At 39.4% G+C, this 23,169-nt stretch overlaps 1 protein-coding gene across 20 annotated transcripts in view; it reads right to left on the minus strand.

The window, feature by feature from the left end:
- Positions 1–1,714: 1,714 nt before the first annotated feature.
- LOC138388347 (transducin-like enhancer protein 4) overlaps positions 1,715–23,169 on the minus strand; it is a 148,291-nt gene continuing 126,836 nt past the window's right edge. For 12 of the 20 annotated variants that reach the window (XM_069476357.1, XM_069476356.1, XM_069476360.1 and 9 more), the window contains 10 exons: positions 22,548–22,700; positions 21,309–21,441; positions 20,747–20,940; positions 20,170–20,246; positions 9,177–9,426; positions 7,839–8,086; positions 6,273–6,420; positions 5,843–5,993; positions 5,399–5,475; positions 1,715–3,553 (listed from right to left, as the gene is read on the minus strand). In XM_069476357.1, the coding sequence (XP_069332458.1) occupies positions 3,446–3,553; positions 5,399–5,475; positions 5,843–5,993; positions 6,273–6,420; positions 7,839–8,086; positions 9,177–9,426; positions 20,170–20,246; positions 20,747–20,940; positions 21,309–21,441; positions 22,548–22,700 (1,539 nt within the window). In that variant the 3' untranslated portion in view covers positions 1,715–3,445. Of the gene's footprint in view, positions 3,554–5,398; positions 5,476–5,842; positions 5,994–6,272; positions 6,421–7,838; positions 8,087–9,176; positions 9,427–20,169; positions 20,247–20,746; positions 20,941–21,167; positions 21,180–21,308; positions 21,442–22,241; positions 22,314–22,520; positions 22,701–23,169 lie in introns of all 20 variants that reach the window. The other 8 variants (XM_069476368.1, XM_069476366.1, XM_069476365.1 and 5 more) reach the window with 4 other exon arrangements.

Here is a 23,169-nt window from a genome sequence, read left to right on the forward strand (position 1 = left end):
GATGCCCACTTGTTTTAAAAAGTTAAGTCTATTTACGCATTCATCTCAATTTTGTATCCAGTTCAACAGCCAATATTTTGGATTTCCCTGAAGAGAGCTAAAGGGCATCACAGATTTGACCCACCAGACACCAAACAGGAATTCCAACTCCTTAAGGCAGACATTTCCTCCTTCTAGAGGTGCAAACACACTATGTACCTGTTGTACTTTTTGTGCCTAAGATATTTTTACTTCAAAGCTCTACCACCTTTTAAAAGTTTTTAATAAGAATATACACAAACTGATTGAGGAATACTTTAAAAATTAAAATTACTACATTTCTATGCTTACCACCCTCCCAATCCTAATTCAGCAAACATTATTATAAGCCTGGTACCAAGCTGAGCACTAGAGGAAAAAAGTTGAACAAAATCTCTGCTCTGGGGAAGGAGACACAGCGTCCAACTTGAGGAGGGGAAGTGAGGGCACACGATGCTGCTGTCCAGACCCCGAGGTTGCCACTCATGAGGGATTGCTACTCTCTCCTCTTCAAAGCCACCCATAAACCAGATGCTCCCGTTAGGACAATGTGTGTTCCACCGTGTCAGTCCACAAGGCCAGCTCGGCTCTTTGTGCCTTACTTGGCTAACCACAGTCCCCTTACCTCCTAGATGCCATCAGTTTTCTGGTGTGTACAGATATACTCAATGTATTAGTACCTTCCTTGGAACTGCTTTTTCCTTCAGCTTTCTAAATCTTTGGAACCAACCAGGGACACAAGCTGTGAAAAATCCAAGATCATGTGTAGGTGACTAACACACATAACAGACGCCAGCACAGTGCTCTGTACATAGCAGATGTTCAACATTATTCCCTCCCAAGCCAACAAAAACCCCACCATCCTGCCTAGAGACATACCTTTGAAGATGATCACTTATCCCTGTATTTTCTTTGGTTTTCAATTTTTCAGCTGGCCTTGACTGACTTGCTTGTCATCATCGGATGCAGCCCACTCATGGTACTCACACTGGAAGTTCTGCTTCCAATACAGCTGATGAACCCTGCTGTACTCTACTTACCAAGCACTAAAGAGTTAGCTTCTCTTACAACTGATCACTCCGGACCACTGTGGGGCTCCCAATCGCTAGCCTTCTATGCTATAGTTCCTTGAAATTCAGATTTTGAGTCCCAAGACTTCAGAATTCTTAATTTATGCTCCTCCTTATGCTGAATCTTCACACACCCAACCAGCAACAGCCCAAGAAGCTTGGTGTAAAGAATTCAGTGAATGACACTGGAAATGTTTCCCAAACCCAAATGGCTGGCAACGGTCTATATGGTCTAATGTAAAAGCACTGTTGGACCACAGAACTATCTACTATGACGGAAACGTTCCTAAAATTTGCACAGTCCAATACAGTAGCCATTAGCCACATGTGACTACTCAACACTTGAAATGTAGTTAGCGTGACTGGTAAACTAAATTTCTAATTTTAACGAAGTTAAATTTAAATATAATAACTACATATGGCTGGTGGTAACCATTTTGAACAGTGTAGTTCTAAAGTATCAATATTTTGAAGGACATGACTACTTTTTGATAGACAATATTTTTACAAACCAAAGAGGTACTCAATAAATATTTGGGAGCAATGGGTCATTGATAGCTTCTCTACCACCTATCCTTTCTAGCTCCTCTCAAGTGAAAATAAAACCATAACAAAAAGGGAAACAATAAAAAAAAAAAAACCCACATTACTTTAACACCAATCTCCCTTGAATAAAAGTAGTCATTTTTAATATATGAGTGGCACAAAGATAAAATATAAACTAAAGCCAGCAAAACAAAGAATTAGAAAAATAAGCATACTAGAAGTTATGTATGTTTAATGCTTAAAAGTCTGAATGCACAAACAATCTACCATTATAGAAGTACTGGTGGTCAATACAATGCATTAGAACTATGTACAATGCACAGTTTAGTATCAAAATCTTTCTACACTGTAGAGTTTTACGAAACTGTTAATGACATCAAACACTAAGCACTTAAGACACCATTTTTTTTTTCTGCTACCACATTAGGAACGTCAATGGACAGTCCATTTCAACTTGCAGCATCCATCCATTTCTAGTACGAAATTAAGTAATTTTCTACTTATACAATAAAGTTTATCTACACGGTTCTTTTGATTTTGATCCATAGCAGCAAAGGCACTGTACATCAGCAGATCCACAGACTTAAAAGATTTTTAAAGCATTCAAACAAAAAAAAAAAAAATAAAAAAAAGGAGTCACATATTATAGTTTAACAGCAACAACAACAACATAAAAGATAACACAATGTTTCTGGCACAATGGCACAGCCTGTGTCCATTTCAGGGACATCCAACTAAGACATGGAAAGAACCGGAGGTAAAGAAAGCAAGTCCTCATCCCAGGAGAGTCCGTTCTTTGTGTTTTTCAGAGGGAGGTCTCTGCAAACCCTCCTCTGCTGTCCTTGTTTTGTAAAAGACTTGACTTGCCCAGCGGTGGGAGTCCTTCCCGTATCTGTGCAGCTCCCAAAGAGCATGCCACAAAATAGCCATGATTTCTGTAATAACAAAACTGCCCAAAGATATATATCTCCCTTTGCAAAGAAACGTGGCAAAAATATCCAGAAGGGATTAAGTTCTCTCTTTGAGGCCAAATTTAATTTGTTCATCTGTCTATAATACAATAAAAAAGGGAATTAAAAACATATTACAAAGACACTTGTCAACAAGTCAAAAAAAGAAAAAAGAAAAAGTCCAATGACTTTTATCGAATATCATCTAAAGCTATAGATATATTGGTTAAAGTTGTCTAAATAGACCCAAATGAATATGACTTGGCCTGTCATGTTCTAATTGTTCAGCCAAATTTCCAAACGTCTTTGAAGTAAGTAGAAAACAAAAACAAAAAACCTAATAACAACACAGCAACATATTGCTTCCATGTGTAATTATACATTTCACATCTCTATATAGTTATTAGTCTACATTTAGTGACATTTTTAATCAATTATTTTAAACCTTCCTTTCCCCTCCTTTGCCAAAAAAAGGGGGGAGGGGTATCAAATACAACGCACCTTCATTATCAATGCAGGAGCAGACAGCTTTATTTAGTCAGTCATTGTTAGAAAGCCTTCTTTAAACAAAATAAATATATTACAGATATAATACATAATTAAAGATTCCGTTCACTGTTAAGTATGCTTATTCCATGTTCTTCCAAGTAGATAGCTGAAGATTTGGTATCACAGGTTTTAATGAGTATTCACAATTCAATAGCAAGTAGGAAGTGGGGTCAAGGGAGGGGGTTAAACTTCACAACTGCAATGGGTATTTGAAATCCTTGGTTTTAGATGCGAGGGCAGGGGGTGAACAAAAAGAATGATAGAGCAAAGTGCTACAAGGAGAAGGAGTCCAGTTTGCATGAAGATTTGTCCTTAATAAATAACTTCATAAACCGTGGCCTTCTTATCCCCAGAGCCAGTGACAATGTATTTGTCATCCACAGAGATGTCACAGCTAAGCACCGATGAGGATTCTTTGGACTAGGAAAGAAACATACAATCAAACATGTTAAATATTGGAAGAAAATCCCATGAGTAAGGAGAGGCAGGTCTGGAGGACTTGGGAGCAAATGCAAATGTAACGTGTTCACTGACCAACAGGAGCCACCATTAGGGAAATGCAGGCAAGACGCTTCCTTCAAATGACAGAGCTGGATGGGATCCACGGTGGGCATCACCTCACCAGGTTAGCCTAGAAGCTCTTGCACTGGGGACATCAGGTAGGTAGGCAAGTCAATGACACGAGCATCACTGCTGGTGAAGCAGGGCCCTATTTCAAACCATATTCTCCAAGACGTAACGAGGGGGTGCTATTAGTGTGAAAAACCCTCAACTTCAGTCAGGCGGCTTAGATTTAGGCTGAGCTATGGAACACTGGACAGGTCACTTAACCTGTCTGAGCCTCAGTTTCCTTACATGGCAAACAGGTAGACATTTTACCTGCCTACCACCTCAGAGGCATGCAGCTGACTTCAGACAGGATAATATATGAGAAATGAGAAACAGCATTGAAAACATTACATTTAAAAAATAAAGAATGGAAAATATTCCTAGTAAAAAGCCTAATGTTCTTACTATAGAAATATGATACAAACTTACAAGAGGAAAGAGGTTCAACAGTTAGAAAGAAAAATGTACCACACTTAGAGAGCCTGTATAGCATGGTCAATTACTCTACGAGAAGAGTCAATGTTAACTTTTAACTGAATTGTACTCATTAAAGAAAAAGAACAAACCACAGGATTTTAATCAGGACTCTGAATAAACACTTAAAAAATATATGTATGACATGCAGTTGCTAATCCACTCCCAGTGTTTCTCAAACTTTTAAAATCACAATTGATAATTTGAATTCACTACCTAGTACACATACAAGAAACATACTTGTACTTACTATAAAAGGTACTCTCTAGTTTCAAAAAAATAAAAAAAAAAAAAAAGTCAAGTGGGGACCATCCAAAACGCTGTGATCTACAACATGAAAAATCATTTATTAAATTATAAACCTATGACAGCAACAATCAGCTATTTTTGTCCTATTATCTTGCATATTTCCAGTCTGCATACATGTTTCAGATTTAACTACATTAATCTACTTTATGATGACTTAATACCTCTTGGCTAAGAGAACTGCAAATCTGTTATTTCTGAAAAAACAACACTAGAAAATAACATCCTTAAATATAGAACGTTAAAAAAGCCAAGTCTTTAGCTTGCTTATGAAATTCTCACATGCCAGTAAGAGAGAGAGTGGAGATTGTGTGTGCGTGTGCGTGTGCGTGTGCTTATGTGTACCGTGTCTACAATTTGGTCCTTCTATAGATTATTTCATAAAATAAAGTTCCACCAAATCAATAGGTAGAATAAAAGCTTATAAAATTAATTAGGATTTATCAAACTTTTCCATAACATCTTCTTTGGGTAAAAATCAAAGAACTAATAATACTAATAAGAGTATATTTTAGCAAAGTGCTCAACTTTTAAAATAAAACATTTAAAAAGACACACACACTAATCACAAAAGACATAAAACCTCCACTCTGACATGTAAAAAGGGATTGAGGACAAAGAGGTGGTGAACAGTGCCGTGGCAGCCCCGGCTCTGGCCTCAGAGAACGATGGCGACTTTCCCCAGCTCCAGTGCTGTGACCCTCAACCTCCCTCGGACACAGTTTGCTTCTCTGCACAATGGGAACACTACTAGCTCCGACCTTCCAGCCACTTACGTACATTATTAATCTGAGAGAATGCACAGGGAGAGTTTGGTCAAACAACCGCCACGCAGTGAGCACATGGTAAGTGGAAGCTAAACAGGTTCGGTGTTACCTGGAATATACTGGCCCCGTAAGGTGTTCTCCAGGCATTCAGAAGGTTGTCCTTTCCAGTGCTTACAAACCATTTGCCTGTAAGAAACCGGTTTTGAAAAAGGCAGTATTTGTGTTACTTTGTCAGACACTCAAGATTTGCTTTACAGAGCACCAAACTATTCACAGAGAAATCATCCATTTGTAAGAAACAAAAGTATCTTTTCACTTCAAAAATAAAGCACACCTTCCTGGATTTAATGAGCATTTATACTTATGATAGGGATAAAATGGAATAATGTCAGAAAATTGCATGGCATTAGAGAAGCAGGTGTGTATAAGGAAGTAACACAGTTCTGAAGAGGGCCACATTAATGAACTAAAGGACCTGACTTGGAATGAAACCACAGGAAGGTGGAAGGAAGAATTCTGGTTGACCGAAAATGGACAAAAGGAGCTTACTCACCACAGTGGGCAAACTTCAGCGACAGCACACAGCTCTCATGAAGATGTAGCTGGTATTTGTCTGGCTTGGTGACATGCAACACTTCCACGTTACTGTTCTCCATCCCCACCGCGAGCCACTCTCCGGTTGGGCAGTAGCCCAGAGAAAAGATCTAGAATCAAAGCAGGTTAACGGTGATGGTGGCTACTGTGGACATGCTTCATTTAACCAGTAGGTACTGTCTCTACTTAAATTATGAAGGAAATCAAGATAATTTGAACAGAAAGAAATTAAAGTCAAAAGGGTGATCCCAAAGTAGTAAGATCTCAAAGTGATTAATCCAGCGTCAAAAGTGACATCATCACATGGCAAGTGAACTGTCCCTTCTTCTAGTACGTCGTATGTTTCGTCACACTATGTCTCTAAAGTGTCACGGGTGCACAGACCGTACCTGGGAGGTGAAGTCGTGTTGCTGCAGCTGGCGCCCTTCTCGCAGGTCCCAGGACCTGACTGTGTTGTCCAAACCGCCTGTCCAGAGCTTGGTGCCATCATTAGAAATGTCAATACAGCTGGCTCCATCTGTGTGGCCCTGGAACTGCCTGAAAATGTCAAAATGGAGGGAAAGCCCTTGAAAAGTTAGTTTTTAATTGCACTCAATTTAGAATTCCTTGATGATTCAATTTCAATACAGGCCTTATTTGTAGATTTCATTTTGATTTCTTATGTTTTCTAATTATTCAAAGTAATAACAAAGCATATATGAAGAGATTAAAGTTTAACTGAGATGCTAAATTTCCTGTACTTTTTATTTTTAAATATTTAAGAAGTGCTTCAAATTACTCTTCCACAAAAACATGATTGATATTACTGATGGAAAAAAAAATCTCTAAATAAATTAACAAAAGGAAACATACACCTACGCATATATAATATGAACTAATCAAAGATATTCTGAGACCTATTCTATCACTGTGATATGAAGAAAAGAGAGAATTTAATTGTCCCTTTTACAAAGAACTGGGGACGTCACAGGAAGCAGATCAAGTCCTGCAGTGAGCAGCAGTGTGCCTGTGGGTGGCTGTGCAGGACAGAAGGCCATGCTCTCAGGTAAGGCACGTGGAAAGACACTGGGTGTGAGCTACTGCTCCAGGAATCACTCCTGGTAAAATGTACAAAAGACACCAGGGGAAGAAGGGGTCAGAAGCAGCTCCTCATCAAAGCCTTACCCATAAGCAACAAAAGTGATCATTTATTTTGTTTTAGAATCTTAGGAGTTCAGTCCTTCAAAATAACAGGCAGGCCTCTTCTTTTTACACACTCAACTTGTAGCTGGATTTAATCACAACCTTCTCACACCCTATAGTTGATCATACTACCTCTTGCTTACGGATCTCTTAGGGTGCTGTCATTTGGAGACTTGTTTCGGGGCTTTACCTGCCAACACCAACCTACCCATACTGATCCTTTACAATCTCATTTGTTAAGTTATGTCTATCCATCCTGAAAAGTGGGACTAGATAATTTAGACCCCACACAGTGCCTGGGCCCCATGGTAATTGCTAAATATTTACTGAAGAAATGGACATGATAGATACATATGGCATCCAAGATAGTACCATGCACTATGAATCTTCTCAATGCGGATCTCGCAACAGTAACAGTTAGCAAGCAGATGGCAAATGATGTCTAATGAGCTCATGAGGTCATGTTAACCTTATGGATGCTGATCTATATCAAACTGACCTCATTTTTTCAAAAACAGAAATTGGTGATGCTTACTATAATGTTAAAAAGAAAGAAAAGAAGGCAAAAATCTCTTATAATGTTCAAATAGTCAAAAGAAGTAAGATTTTACATTCATAATTTGTTTGTGGCATCTTAAAATAGACCTGTTCTTAACAATTTTTAGCAAGATAATTATATTTCACCTATTCTCTTTCTCTTTCTCTCTCACACATGCATTTTGGCACAATTTGGTAAAATCAGCTCCTCCTCACAACCCATAATGCCTACCTACCTCACCAAGGTCTGGTTGTGCAGGTCCCACACGGCGATGTTGCCGTCACTGCAGCACGAGAAGCAGACCTTGGAATCGGGGCTGATGGCCAGAGCGTAGCAGGCGGGGGCCGAGGACGTCAGCTCTGCCTTGATGCGCGGGGTTGGAGCCGCCAGGTCCCAAATGGACAAAGTACTGGCTTCCCCTCCAACAATTAGGGTGCGACCATCAGGGAGCAATCTGCAGGAACGGATGTAGTTATCCCTGTTCTGTAGAGACAAAAACCATCAAGAGATTACTCATGAGGAAAGGAAAACAGCATTAACATGAGAGCAGAAATCCATAAAAGTATTGTGTTCCCTCCCGGTTTAATGAGCCATTTATACTTATGACAATGATAAAGTGGATTAATGCTAGAAAATTACATGAAATTAGGGAAGTACTTAAACTTGATCTACAAACCTTAGTACTGAGCTATTTAATCTTAATTAGCATCAAAATGCAAAGATCTAGACCCACTCCCACCATGACCAAATTAACCAACTGCCTGTGTCATTTGCACACACAGATACACATGTACACTAATGCAGGAGCTCTCCCAGTCCTGGGTACCCACACCTGAAAGTCTGGTATTCTCAGACTCAGCTCTGCTATTGAAAGGTCCTACCCCATTGCCAAGAAAGTGTCAGGAACGTAAAGACACCTGGCAGTCTGTTCCTTTTGCCTGGCCTTGCATTATATGACTAAAGGGCATCATGGGTTTGATGAAGCTGCACTACTGAGAAGCAGGACTCGAGCAAGGGATGTTAAGTAACAGGAAAAAAAAATCCTCCCAGCTCATAAGGTTACAAGAATGTTATGTACATTTAATTATGTTAAATTGATCTACCCTCATGCTACTGCAAAAATTCTACTATTGCCATAAGGGAGGAAAACCAAACTGAATTTTCCTAAGTAACTCAAGGATAAAGGCCAATGAAGCAGCTAAGGGGCTATCTAGTGCTTGCTACATGAAGTAGCAAGTTACTCTTTACACGTGACAGATGATGACATCTGAAACTATACTGTGGGTTCTTAATTTTCTTAACTATTAGATAGGAAAACAACTGGTTTGGCCTTTACTCATGGGAGGCAGGGTTAATGAAAACTGGTGCATGTGCCACACATGAAGAACCAGATCATTCTGCCTCAAGGAACTGAAAAAAGACAAGCCTCCAAGTGAAAGACCACAAACCACCTACGACCAACTACCCACCTGGGATCAACGCCGTGTGGATTTGCTTATATATACAGTTCTCCCGCCACCCCTTTCTGTTTTCTGAATGAAAGCCTAAGTCTAGTTCATCCGTGTTCACTCACCAGACAGTCGAGCTGAGAGACAGGACTCTTATTGCCAGGGTGGCTGATGTCCCAGACCTTGACGCAGCCCTTCCCACCCGTGTACACGTGTCTCGTGGGGTTGCTGATGGTCACCGCACACACCACCTCCCCGTGGTTGAGGGTGTTGATCTGGCGAGCGTGTCGGGGGATGCCGGGTCCGATGAGGGCGTCGGGGGGAAAGGGGACAGGCTGCATCTGACCGTCTGCACTGACATGGAAGGAGTACGCTCTAAGGCAAGGGAGAGGAGAAAAGGTAGGAAGAGGGGGATGTAAAAAAATGTTAACTGTTCAGTGTAATGAGATGAAAATAAAACATTTTCAGTGCCCCTTGTGATTTTCGAGCAAGTCAAATTTACCCATACAGTGGAAAAATTGTGATTTTTAGAGTCATACAGCTAAATCTATGATCAAGTCTCAGGCTGACTCCTCACTAGCTGCTGAGTGACATCAGTAGTTATTTAGCTTCTCTGAACTTTAGTTCTAATCTCTAAAATGAAGAGAATGTTTTTTACACTTCACAGAGAATTAAATGAAGTGACCAATGTCAAGTACAGCCCCTACCTTTTCAGGGGCACTCTGCAAACTTGCATTGCCTTCTACTTTGGGTGAATCACAGGCCTGCAATGAGATTTTGCCTCTAGTTCACGTTAAGCAAGTGACTTACTATAGTGGAGATTCTCAAGTAAGCCAAGGTCTCTAGGCTTACATTTTGAAAAGGCAGATGTGCCAAAAAAAAAAAAAAAAAAAGATAAAACCTTATGTTAATACCTTGATCAGACTTGACAATTACAAATCCTAGTAAATCCAAATGGAATGAGAACCTGAAAAAACGTCCCAGCTGATGGCCCCAAAGGCCCCCCTGAGAGTGAGTACGTATCAGCTGCTCCTTCTCCAGTTCATTTCCAGGGAAAGCCCTCAGGTTATGGAAGCATTTGGTTCTAAAACACAGCTTAAGTTAGAGTACCTTTCTCAACAGACTCATCTTTATTTTAAGGGCATTGAAGTCAAGGAGGGACTAGTGAGGCTGCTGTGACGCACACGGGGTTTCTGGAAGCAGGAGATGCCAGCAGCTGGTGGGAGGCAGCTTGGCCTGTCCTGGGGGCTATCATGGGCAATAGCCCATTTTTGAAATTATGTCATTCTGTGTTGGCATGGAGGTTGGGAACGTGCTCTGCTTATGGGAAGAAGTTTACAACAGACAAATGTACCAAGAAGAAAGTACTGTGGATGTACAAAGAACAGGAGGTTAGATCAAGTTGCAGGGAAGATTTAGGATAAGATTAAAACAGTTTATGATTCCTTAATGTAAAAATCTATAGGCTGGTCACATTCATCAAAATTCAGCCCATTACTGAGGGCCCTCATCAACTGCTTGAATGTTCCCAGAAAAGGTGAGTGTGCACTGTGGCTGTGGAAGATGTGGGCATAGACAGTAGAGAGCTTTTGTTTTCTCTGTAAACTATAGAGAGCTGTAGAAGAAATATCAGACTTGCTGAGGGGGAAGGACGAGGGAAGCTAGGAAGCCACTGGGTAGAAGATATTCTTTGGGTCAAATCAACAGGACTGAAAGACATACTGGACATATGACCTGAGAGAGGGATAATGAAGAGGACTCTAGGGCTTAGAACCTGGGTACCAACTAGGTAGACCACACTAACTAGTGAAAACGACAGGGACCCATAACTCAGGGGTCTGTAGGGACATACGTGAGGAGGTAAAGGATTTGGTTTTCTTGAACTTGAGATGGAAATCCAAACAGCTATGATTCAGGAGAGAGATCAGATTAGAAATCATCCACGAAGTTGAAGCTAAGGGGGTAGAAAAAATAATCCTGAAGCAGATTATATGGTGAGAAGTGTAACAGATGTAGAATCTAAGAGAATGGTGGCATTTAAGAAATTCCCAGCAAGAGCAGTCAGGGAGGGAAATTACCAGTAGAGACAAGGAAGTAGAAAGGGAGGGAAGACAGTCAATCACACTACAGTTTACTGAGAGGTTCATCCAGTTAACATGTATTTCTTGAGTATCCCAGCATGCCAAGCACTACAGTAAGGCCTGGGCAAGAAAGAAACCCACATACGCTGTTCTCTTAAAGTTACAGCCTGGGGTGGAGGGCACATTCATTAGTGAGAGGGTCACTTAAATAACTATTAAAATGTCAGATGGTTAGTGCTACCAATAATTCCACTGTACTCTGGGAATTTGACAGTGAAGAGGACAGGGAAAATGGCAATGGGGCTGCATTTTCTAATGAGCATTAATTATCTAAAGACATTATGATGATGAAGAGTATGGCAAATATGAAGGCCACATGAGAGAACATGTTTATTATCCATTTATTCAGCAAATATTTAAGTGTCCCATATGTTCTAGGTCAGGGGTGAGGGATCTGTGGTCTTCTAGGTCCTTTAGTGCAGCCTTTTGACTGAATTCAAATTTTACAAAACAAATCCTTTTGTTTTTATTAATACATTTTTGTTCGTCTTTTATATTTTCATTTTTAAAATGAACATATTTAAAATACCAAAGAATAAGTTTCAATGAAATAATCCTCCCAGATTGACCGGCACAATGAGAACATTAGTAAGCCATAAGGGCTGAATTGACAGCTGCTGTGCTCATGATCTAGTTCTAACTTCCCCTGCCTGACTGGCGCCACTACAGCATGAGGCTGGTTAGTGAGTCGAGTATGCCAGTCCGTTACCAGCTTTTGACAATAGTGCACTGTGTTTTTGTTTGAAGTGGAACTTGTGAATAGTTGCATAGATCGACAGTGTTTTTAATTCTGTCTGCTTAACAGCCCATCATGTCAAAGAAGATCAAGAGAACGCCGAAGGAAGAAAACAGATTTTATAATGAGGATTGGAAATTGCAATATTATCTTGTTTCTGCTAAAGACAAGATGATTTGCTTGCTCTGTAATACTGCAATATCAACATTAAAGAAATTTCAATGCTCATCAGTGTTGTAACACTCATAAGGACCACAAATATTTTAAATTAGAGGGACAGGCACGAAAGGTTGTATAGCAGAAATTAAAGGATGAAAAGCAAAAGCAAAGACAATTCTTCCAAGCAGCAGTAAGACATGGAAATAATACCACAGAAGCAACTTATAAAGTAGATTACATATTTGGGAGAAAAAAGGGAAGCCATCCAGTGATACAGAAATTGTGAAAGAATGCATTCTTGAAGTTGGAGAATGCGGAGACGCCCAATAACGTTTCAAAGTACAAATAACTCCCTCTTTTCAAGGAGAACCATAACTGATCGGCAGCATGAATTTGCCCTCAAAAGAATAACTTCATGCAATACTTCAAAAGGAAAATATTTATTATTCAATCACTTTGGATGAATCAACTGATATTACTGACTTGGCACAGGTTTTATACTTCATTTGGGTCATAACGGTAGATTTTCTTTGTTATAAAGAGTTACTCGCTTTGGGCACTCTTGTGAACAGAACACTGGGAATAGATAGCTTCAACAACTAACTTTCAACATAAAGGTCATGAAGTTGTACTGAATTTGGTAAATTTAGTGAGTATATGTACAGATGGTGCACCTTCCATGACAGGAAAATATGAAGGCTTTATTACACAGATAAAAGGAATGAATATTAACAGATCCAGATGCTCTCATTTCTTTTCATTGTATCTTGTATCAGCAAAATCTCTGTGCTACAGCTACTATTTTAAGTGACACTTTGCAATAAGTTTTAAGTATTGTTAACTATATTAATGCAAATGCAACACAGCATCCTCAGTTTTATAACATGCTAAAGTTGAACAATAAGGTATTCAGTGTGGATTTGCTATATCATTCTAAAGTGTGTTGGCTATGGCAGGGACAGGTTTTAGCCAAAATTTTATCTCTGTGAGATCAGACAGTTAAATTTTACAAAGAACAGAATCAGCAATGTGAATTACTGAAAGAAGATTTCTACAGGAATGCAGCATTTCTGTATGATATGTAAATCAAAACAACTTGAATATTTCTTTGCAAGGAAAACTAAGTCTATATATGATACAGACCATGCTGCAACCAAAATGCAAAAAATCCAAGCATTTTGAAAAAAACTACCTTTTTTCAAAATACTTCTTCAAAAGGAAATTTCATCATTTGAAGAATATGCAGCTGTTATAGACCTATTAATTGGAGAACACAATGAAAAGTTCACTAACTTTGAGAATCCTGACATCACACTCAAATTAGCATTCCGGCCTCACCTAATTGATATCACCAAGGCACCTAAAGAACTACAGATGAAATTGATTGGGCTCTCAGTAGATGACATTTTAAAGTCATTGTTTGATGCTAAGAAAGATCCAATTGAAATATGGAAAAATGCAGAATACCCACGCCTTCTGCAACCACTTATTGCTGCAAATCAACATTCTCCTACCTAACCAAATCAAGACACCCTTAAGGTCACAAATGACAGTTGTCACAAATGACAACTGAAACTGTGGGACTTCATGCTGCAACCAAATATTCAAATACTTTCCAACAAAAAACAGGCAAAACAAAATCATTAGAAGGTTAGTTAACTTTAACATTAACAAATAGTTTTCATTTTTAAAATTATTAAGTACACAGATTTTTACAAAATAATGTATACTTTAAAGTATATCTAATTGAAGTTTCTTGAATGCAGTCTTATTTGATTACAGCTAAATTAATGCAGACCTCCAACATGAAAAGTGTCTCCACCCTTGAACCCCAAGGTGTTCAGGTGCTGTAGAATTCAAGGTGAACAATATAGACAAGTCCCTGTCCTTAACACTAGTCTACATCCTAGAGGGGAAAACAGATTAAATGCTGTTACACACACTGAGTTTCAGATAAAAGAGAGTAGGGGTGCATTAAGAGTGGTAGTTAAGGACACAGGCCTTAAACATATGTAGAGGGGAATGTGTCAGAGAGCGGGCCTTGAAGCGGAACAAGCAAGGAGGCCAGAGTGTACTCAATGAAGAGTGACAGGATATGAGACTGAAGGGAGAGGTAGGGGCCAGACTAAAAAGGGCCTTGTAGGCTGTGATGAGGAGTGTGGATATTACTTGGAGTAGAACAGAAAGCCATTTGAGACTTGTCTAAGGGAGTGATCTTATTCAGTTAACATTTTCAAATAATCTGGTTGTTGGGTGAAGAATAAATTGTAGGTGGCAGAATAAAGAAACTAGTCAGGGGCCTAATGCAGCTATCTGGGGAGAAGCCAGTGGCTAGGAACTGGGAGACAGTGAGAATTAGAAACAGAATTTGGAATTGAAAGGATCACTCTGGCTGGGTGGAGGCACACAAGTTGCACTGGATGGAATGCTTGGATTCTGGAGGTGACACAGTTAGGGGTGATTAACAAGCTCTTCTTTGTGAGCCTATAAATACAGGTAACTAAAGTCAAGTAGGGCAGATGTTCACTAGAGATTAGATGGTCCAAGAACCAAGATGAGGTCACTGGGGGGGATATCCTTATGGGTACCAGAGTCAACCAGGATGGCAGGCTCTGAATGAAAGACTCTTAAGCCATGTGTCAAGTCTTTCACATATTGGAGAAATACCCCCATCAAGATGGAAGGGGGGTAGTCAAATGGCACGAGCCTGAAAGGAGCAGGGTTTTCACAAAAGTATAAAGGAGTTCTCTTTTAGAAGAGGCTGGGGAAAGTGGGGCAACCACAGCCCTTATCAATCCCACCATTGGCCCTCAGGCCAGTGTATGAAATGAAAGGTCACCCCCCTTAGACGGCTGCAGGTGAAGGGGTGACCACAGGAGAAAGCCAGGTTTCAGTCTAAGTAAGAACGGGAAGGCAGCAATGCTCATAGAGAAAGGCTGAGATTCTAAGGGATGACAACTGAGAAAAAGGCTAATTGATTTAGCAATTAAGAGGTCATGGAGACTAAATCTTAAAGGAAAGGAAAAAAAGGTTATTTCAAGTTTAGATGGTGTTATACATTCTTAATGATAATTTATTTGAAAAGACATCCTGTATTCCCCTCTAGAATCACTAAATGGTTTTTTAAAGAGCCCTGAGGATTTAAATAGTTAAGAAACCAGGCACACAATTCCGTCAAGGTCTTCAACAGGACTTTCTTCAACTCAATCACAACCACTCTGTGAGCACCTACTATGTTCCTGAAACTTCCTTTTAAAGAGTCCAGGTGATTTTCAAGAGTCTGCTTTATTAAGGATATAATATAGCCCTCTCTCTGTTTGCTATTAGTATATGTAAAAGACACTCAGAACTGGAAAAGATAAAGCTCTAGTACATACTTACTATCAGATTTCAACAAGCTCTGTGCTTGTTAACTAGCAAAGAGTCCTGGAATGTGTACAGACAGTCACCATTTCTAGGAATCAGAGAAATAGACTCAAAGCCTATTCTCTTTCTATCCAATTAAATGCATCAGTATGTACCAAGTACCTCCTAGCCACATACTCTGACTTAAAGTCAAGCTAAGGATACAAAATTAGGTGAGGCACCTGGCGTTGCCCACAACTGGCTTATAATCTAGGAAATATGATGAGACAAGTACAGAAGTGACTACGTGGTTTAAAAAGAAAACCACAAGTTTATGTTTCGTGACAGACGAGGTACTAGAGATGGGTTTTAACTAATGGGAGGATTTTACCAAGGAGTGAGGAACATGGAAAACACATTGCAGATGGTCAGAATAGAAGAAAACAAGGACTCCAATAAATTAGGTGAAATGATCCAGGAAATCCCTGGATTGGTTTTAATCCAAGAATTCATTTACTTAACAATCCCACAATAAATGGGTAGAGGAGCTGGCTAAGCAAAGTCTGATGAAATATATACAAGATCTATATCTATATATCAATATAATACTCTGTATCATTATATTAATATAATGCTAGAAAAGGGAGGGCTGAGAATGCCAGGCTGAGAACTTCCCAGAATTTGCTGAAGGGATTTTTTGTTGGGGAGAAAGGGTGTGACATTATTGGGCAAAGCCAATCATAAAATAAACTTGGTAGCAAGAAGCATGGACAGGAGGAATAATAAATAATCATTCCAATAATCTAGGGGAGAGATACTGGGGGACCTCAACTAGGCAAGGGCAATGATGACAATCTACAAGGAAGAGTGGACATAAAATTCTGTAGGACCTAATTTACGAGCTGTGACAAGGGAGCCAAAAGTAACTGAGTTTCTGAGCTCAGGAGATAAGAAACAGGGTACTTACAAAAACGGGTGGGGAAAGGGCAAATTGGGAGGAAGACAGTCTACGAAAGTACTTTCTGAATATAACCAATTTGAGGTCCAGGTAACACACACTTTCTAGTTATTTGAGATGTCGAACAAATAATGAGAAACATGGGGCTGAAGGGAGAGGGTACAGGGAGTCAGAGAAATACAGTGACCTACACTCCCCCAACACACACACACCACATGGTGACAAGAACAGAAAACAGTTGAAGAAAATGTTAAGTTTGGACTTCTAACAAAACATCATTTCGTTTCGTGTAGTCCCAGCAGCTGCAATTCCCTCTTTTTAAAACATGTGCACTGAAGTCGTTATTTTAATTAGATTATCATCACTTGATGAAGACCCAGAATATCTGAAGAAGGTCCTTGACCTTCCCACCTCCACCTCATTCTACCCTCTCTAAGAGGCCCAGTTTTGTTACACTGAACTCATCTCTCTCATGATGCAGAACACCTTCTCCAAATTTTCAGTGTCTCAGAAGATGGGACTAGACCTTGAATTCACAATTAAAGGCCTAGCTAGTGTAGTTTATGAGGTATGATAGAAAGCTAGGTTCTAAATAGCATGAGAACACACAAGTTAGTAAAAACCATCAATAAGTATTTGTTGCTGACTATGTATCAAGTATTATTCCCATCTTGAAAAATCTTGCTTTATAAAAACAAACAAATACAACAGAGAAAGATTTCTGAATTGTGAGTAGCCTGGGACCCACTAACTTGAGAGCTTTCGTTTGTGCTGCATTCACGTGTCATAACCCATACAATTAGTACCGCGGTTTTCATCAAATAGTTATACACCATTCACAGAAGTCTCGTTTTCAGTAGTCGGTGAGGGAGAAAGTCCATTTTTGGCTTATGTTGAAATTAAACTACATTGTCATTCCAATTACATATGGAGTGGAAACTCTGCTAATTCACCTGAATAGACAGGAGGATCCAATGTGAATTATCAAATAAATGCTACTTTATTCATTAGTTTGGAACAAGCATTTAATTATAATTTTTGATAACATCTAGCAATTCATTTTGTAAAAATAATTAGGACAGAGATGCACAACTGTTACAAGTCTTTGTAGAGAAAGGCAGTTACTTTGTGAGTATATGCAGTGGAAGAGGCTGCTAGGTGATTTATTATGTTTTATGTTTTAGCATACTTTAAAGTTTTCTGTTGAAAAATATGCACAAGACTAAGTTTCACAATGCTGTATCTTATGATCTGGAGAGCCACATAATCATTATAATCATTCTGCTATAAAAATCTATAATAAAAGTATATTACCTCTATATGCATATAAATGACAGTGAACTTGTATGTCTTGATAGCCTGTTACATAAAGACATGCCAGTGACAGAAAATTTGAAATCTAATTACTCAATCAAATCTTCTTCCCCACATCCCTGGTTCACAGATGAGAGCCAACCATTGCTCACAAAGTTAAGAAACTGTATGTGAAGTCGCTCTTCCCTGTGGTCCACTGGCAGAGTCAAAATTCAAACTTCAATCTGTCACACTTCTGAATCCATACTCTGTTGATAACATCACATGCTTTTTGGTATTTCTGGTGAAGTGTCATTTGCCAATAGCATTAAATGTGACTCCATCGCTCCCACGTACAAAATTCTTCCAATTCATTAACCTACCCAAAGGATCTTAAGCATTTTATAAAGCCGAAAGTAAAGACTGGAGGAAGGAAGGGAGCTCAGTTCCAGGCTCAGTAGCACCACCTGAGTCAGACCAGCTGTGATTCTACAGCAGTTTAACTGGCCAGAACCCCCAAACCAAGACTGTCACTGCTTCTTTAAATACACCTACCACACTTAGACTCCTTGTGGCCCCAGAGCAGTAGCTGAGGCAAAAAGCATCACCTCATTCTCTCTAGTAGCTATGCTATAGCTCTGCGTATAACTGTTGGTTACTTAAGTGGTAATTGAAAAGGCGATGGTACTTCTTCCCTAAAGGAACTCTTCTATCTCCTCCACAAGTTCATATGAAACTCACAGGTATTTGAGTCATTATTTGATTAATCCCTATGACCTTGTTATTTAGTCACTGCTTGAAATACACTCAACTTTCACCTTCAAATACAGCAGAGTTCTTGGTCAACAAGACTTGTCAGTCAACAACTATTTGCAGAACACACACAGGTACACAGAATTTTATGCTAATTGATATTTATACCTTCAACTCTCAAGGAACTCAAAATCTAATTTGCCTTGTCTTCCTTATTAATCAGTCAAATATTTACTGAGCAACTTGGCTATGGAGCCTGCACTGTGTTTGATGCAACGAGGAAGTTTAGGGTAGAGTCTACAGAGAAGTTACAAAAGGAGGAACCAAGAATCTGATTCATCAGACGGCAAGTAGAGAAAGGGTCAAGGTCAGGCATGTTCAACACCAAAAGGGCAGGGAACATGGGGAGGAAGAGAGGATACAGAAGCAGCACCAGGGTGAAAATTAAGTGCCTGAGTGTGAGGTAGCGAATATACAAGCAGGGGGATCAGAGAAGGAAGAGACGGCATATGTTCGTTCATTCATTCTCTGAATAAATATATATTGTGAGTACCATGAACCAGGTGCCATTTTAGGCAGTGGTGTAATTTCTATAACTGAACTGCAGAAAGTTCTGCTCTGCCCCCATATAGTCAAGTGGGGAGAGGCAGATAATGCCACAAATAAGCATAAAAAATGTAGGGTAATAGGAAAGAACAACAGGGAGGAAGGGAGAGAGGGATGGTAAGGTTGTCAGGGCAAAATACTCTGATAAGATGACATCTTAGAGGACTGAGACAGTAAGATACAGAAAAAGTATTACAGGAAGGAGGACTATTGAGAGCAAATGCCTTAAGGCAGGCAAGCCTCTGGGTGACAGGGCCTTTAACTGCTCTTGAGGGTCAAGTGTGGATAGCACTGGGACTAGGAGGCGGTATACGTATGCACATATAGTGACAGAGGGTATACCCACGAAAAAAGCAATGCAAATAAACATACGCATGTCACTAACAAGGGAAGGAGGGTCTGCAGGGGATGCTTCCCGAAAAAGAGGAGAGAGAAGTCCAGCTGGAATTTTTAAAGGAAAGGCCAGTGTTACTTTATTTAAGTCTTCCTATCTGGGAAGATGAAGCCAATAGGCAGAGAGCTTAGGAAGTAATAAAAAGGTGCACTGGATTAAAATGAAGGATGTGGAATGAGATACAGAGAGAGATCAGAATGTACAAGAGGAGGCTGGAACAACTGGCGTGTTGTGTTTCGTCTGTCATGACTCAAGGCGACTGTGAATGAAGAGTCTCGATGCCCAGCACACAGTCCAAGAAGCCAATCGAGCAAGTCACCTTTTCTGAAAATAGAACTGAGCATAAATGCCCTTATTTCCTTTCAGCCTTTGAAGTTTGGCATGTCTTCTCCCAATATATTCAAATTTTGAGCATCCAAGTTCGCACATAATAATCAGACTTTCTGAACAAAGAATTGCCTTGAAATCAACAATAGATGTAGAGAAGACCTGACTGCTGGAGATACCTCTGCAATTTGCATTTCCATATTAAAGCTCAAGATTTTAAACTGAACATATAAAACCCCACTTCATTACCTCTTTTCTTGTGCTAAGCAAAGTGAAAAACACTTTGCAAGGTAAAAAATGCAAACCAAGGGAACCACCCCAATACTGTTTAGAGGGCTCAAAGTCTAAGGGGCCAGCAAGGGACCAGGGCTTGGCATGCAGAGTACAAAGACACAAAAGTACTCACGGTTTTCCTCCTGGAATGCCTGTCAGGTTTGGAGGTATTGCTGGCACGCGCATGTGATGATGCGGATCAAATCCCACCTAGAATTTTTCCAAGCAAAACAACAAAAAACACACAAAGTTACATTAACGTGTTTCATCCTACTTAAAATCTATTCTAAAATCTGGGAGAACAGATCCTTTAAAAATAAGATTTTAGAGATACATACAGAAGTATTTATTGATGAAATGATAGGCTGTTTAGGATGGAAATGTACTTAGAGATGGAACGCACATGAAAATGTATTATACTAATAACTATTGAAGCTCATGATAGAAACAGAGGGCACATTATATTCCTTATACTATGTGATCTAATTTTATAAGGTTTAAAATTTCCAAAATAATTTTTTTAAAAGACATAAAAACTCCCTTGCCTTACAAAACAAATGGATCTCAAGACATAATTACATGCAGCTTAATTTATAAATACACACATATCCCTCTCTAAATACCTCATATCATATAAACTACATTCAAAAATTATGTATGACAATTCTCTGTGCTCTGAAACATTATTTTGTAAAAGCCCACAAACATACCACCGGTGACCTCCCGTAGGCAGCGGCAGCAGCGGCGGCGGCTGCAGCCGCGCTCATCTGAGGGGAGATGTTGTGCAGCCCAGCATAGGCAGCTCCGGGGCTGGTTAGCTCTCCATTCATCCCAGCATGGGGCACAATCCCAAATGGGGTTGGATATGGACAAGGTACTGCCATCGGGGTCCTCAGGCTCGAGGCTGCAGACCAAAATGGAAGGAAGAAAGAGAAAAACCAAGAACACAGGAAACAATATTGAAGATATCCTTAAATACATTAAAAATTAGAATCCATGGTTCAAATGAGCTTATTTTAATATTCTCAAGTCATTCAAGGCTTCAGAGGAGTTCATTCATTTGCCTTATTTTACTGAACACCCACCATGTGCCAGACAGGGTTGGTGACAGGTGCTTGGTTCAGGTTAAACAACTTTGTCTAACTACCATTCAATACTGGTCATTAGTACTTTTAATGTATTACACTCTTTAAATTGCTTTAAATTCTTTAAAAACAGAAGAATATATATATATATATATATATATATAGAAATAATTTTTTTCTTACTAACCCAAGGGGTCGACTCCTGGTGGTTTCCCAGGTACAGGCCTCAATCCAGGAGTGGAGTTACTGCCTGGGGTGGGTGCATCAGTTCGTGGAGTAGGGGTATTGGACTTTGAAACAGGAGTAGTAGATTTTTCATTCTAACAAGAGATACGAAGAAATGTACCAGCAATTAGAACATGGTTTGAACAATGATGTTAAATATTAAAAAGGTAAAGAACAGAAAAAGGAAAAGAAAAAAAGGAGAGGAAAAAGAGAAATGGAAGAGGTTCTTCAGCTTGGGCCTTTCATTTCTAGGAAATTGGTCCCGGTGAGACAGAGGCAGAAGGAGGCTGGCAAACCCTGATTCCCTGACTGTGACTGGCCATTTGCTGGTGGCTTTGGTAAAGAGTGAGTGGTTTAATGTTGGGCTCCTGGTGGATTGTTCACATCACAAGAGACTTCCTGGTTAAAAAGTTCCCTTAGAAAAAAGACCCAATCCTGAATCATCAGAGAGACTCAGTACACAGAAGGCCAAGAGAAAACAACAGGAAAAAAAACTTAATCTAGCCCTCTGCCAGACATATCCCCCTAATTTGCAGACAAATTGAGGGATTTCCTTTCCTTTAGCTGTGAATTCCAAAGGTTATTTGAAAACTAGTTTGTCTTTTTTTCTTAGATGTTATATTACAAGGAAATAACTGGTGAGGATAAAAGATGACACACCATGCAAAAATGCAATTAACTACACAGCCACAGAAGAAAAGGGTGCAGAGAGATTATCCTGACTCATGAACAGTTCATTTCTGCATTTGTGATTTGTGGTGTGAGTCAAGGTAGACAATTGTAAATGACAGATTACTTTTTAGATAAGAAAGCAAAATTATTGCAGTCATATGTAGCTTGGTAATTCAAACAAGCTAGCAACAAAATCACATCCAAGCCCTAAACTAAATTTACCATAAAAACTCAGGTAACAAAACCATCCCTGTAACCCCAGTGTACATTTTTTATCTTTGCTAAGATCCCTCTCCTATCCTTGCAAAAAGAAATCACAAAACAAATACCCATTGCTGACAAGTTAGTAAACTTATTCTGCTCCAAACATACTTTTGTCAATTAAATACTGAACATATACATATATTTAGAAATAAAAGTTTTAGAGAAAAATGTGAAAAATACAAAAATTAAAAAAAAAAATCGAAATCGAACCCAAACATCACCTCGAAATAGGCACCACTGAGAAAGATGGTAAAGAGCTGCTTACAAGGCTAAGTTCTTTGGATTTGGAGGAAGGAGTACTGCTGGAAGACGCAATAGAGGCTGGACTAATCGGGGCATCTTTCTTGAGCAGGCGTGTCTTGTCCAGGCCATTCTCTCTTGGAGAATGTGCTGGGCTCCCTCGAGGGGAAGATGGATCCTACAAAGGAACATCATGAGTAGTAATGCAGCTTAGCACAATCACAATGCTGGGGTCCTTGAGTGTGGACATTTCTAGCCAAGAGCATTTAATAGCTTAGAAGTGCAAAATGTTCTAGAATAGATAACAAGCCTCACTGAAACTGCCAAATAAAAGATTCTGTATTGAGGCCAAAGAAAATACTACAATATTTATAGTACCTATTTAAAACCAAAACTCCATCAGTCTGCAAGTTACTTGTCAATGAGATCAGCAGGCTGACCACAGATATCTGGTGTACATTCACTGAGGCAGAAAAAGACACTTATATTTCATAGAAAAGAACAGCAACAAGAAAAAGACCAGTAGTAACATATATAATCAGTAATAGATAATTTTTCATTTAAATAAAAAGTGAGTCCCTTTAGAAATTCAGAAAGCCTTTTAAATACTAATTGTCTGGACACTAGTCTTTGTTGCAGCCAGCTAA

The sequence above is a fragment of the Eulemur rufifrons genome, chromosome 7 (assembly GCF_041146395.1).
Source record: "Eulemur rufifrons isolate Redbay chromosome 7, OSU_ERuf_1, whole genome shotgun sequence".
In the NCBI taxonomy this organism is placed as follows: domain Eukaryota; kingdom Metazoa; phylum Chordata; class Mammalia; order Primates; family Lemuridae; genus Eulemur; species Eulemur rufifrons.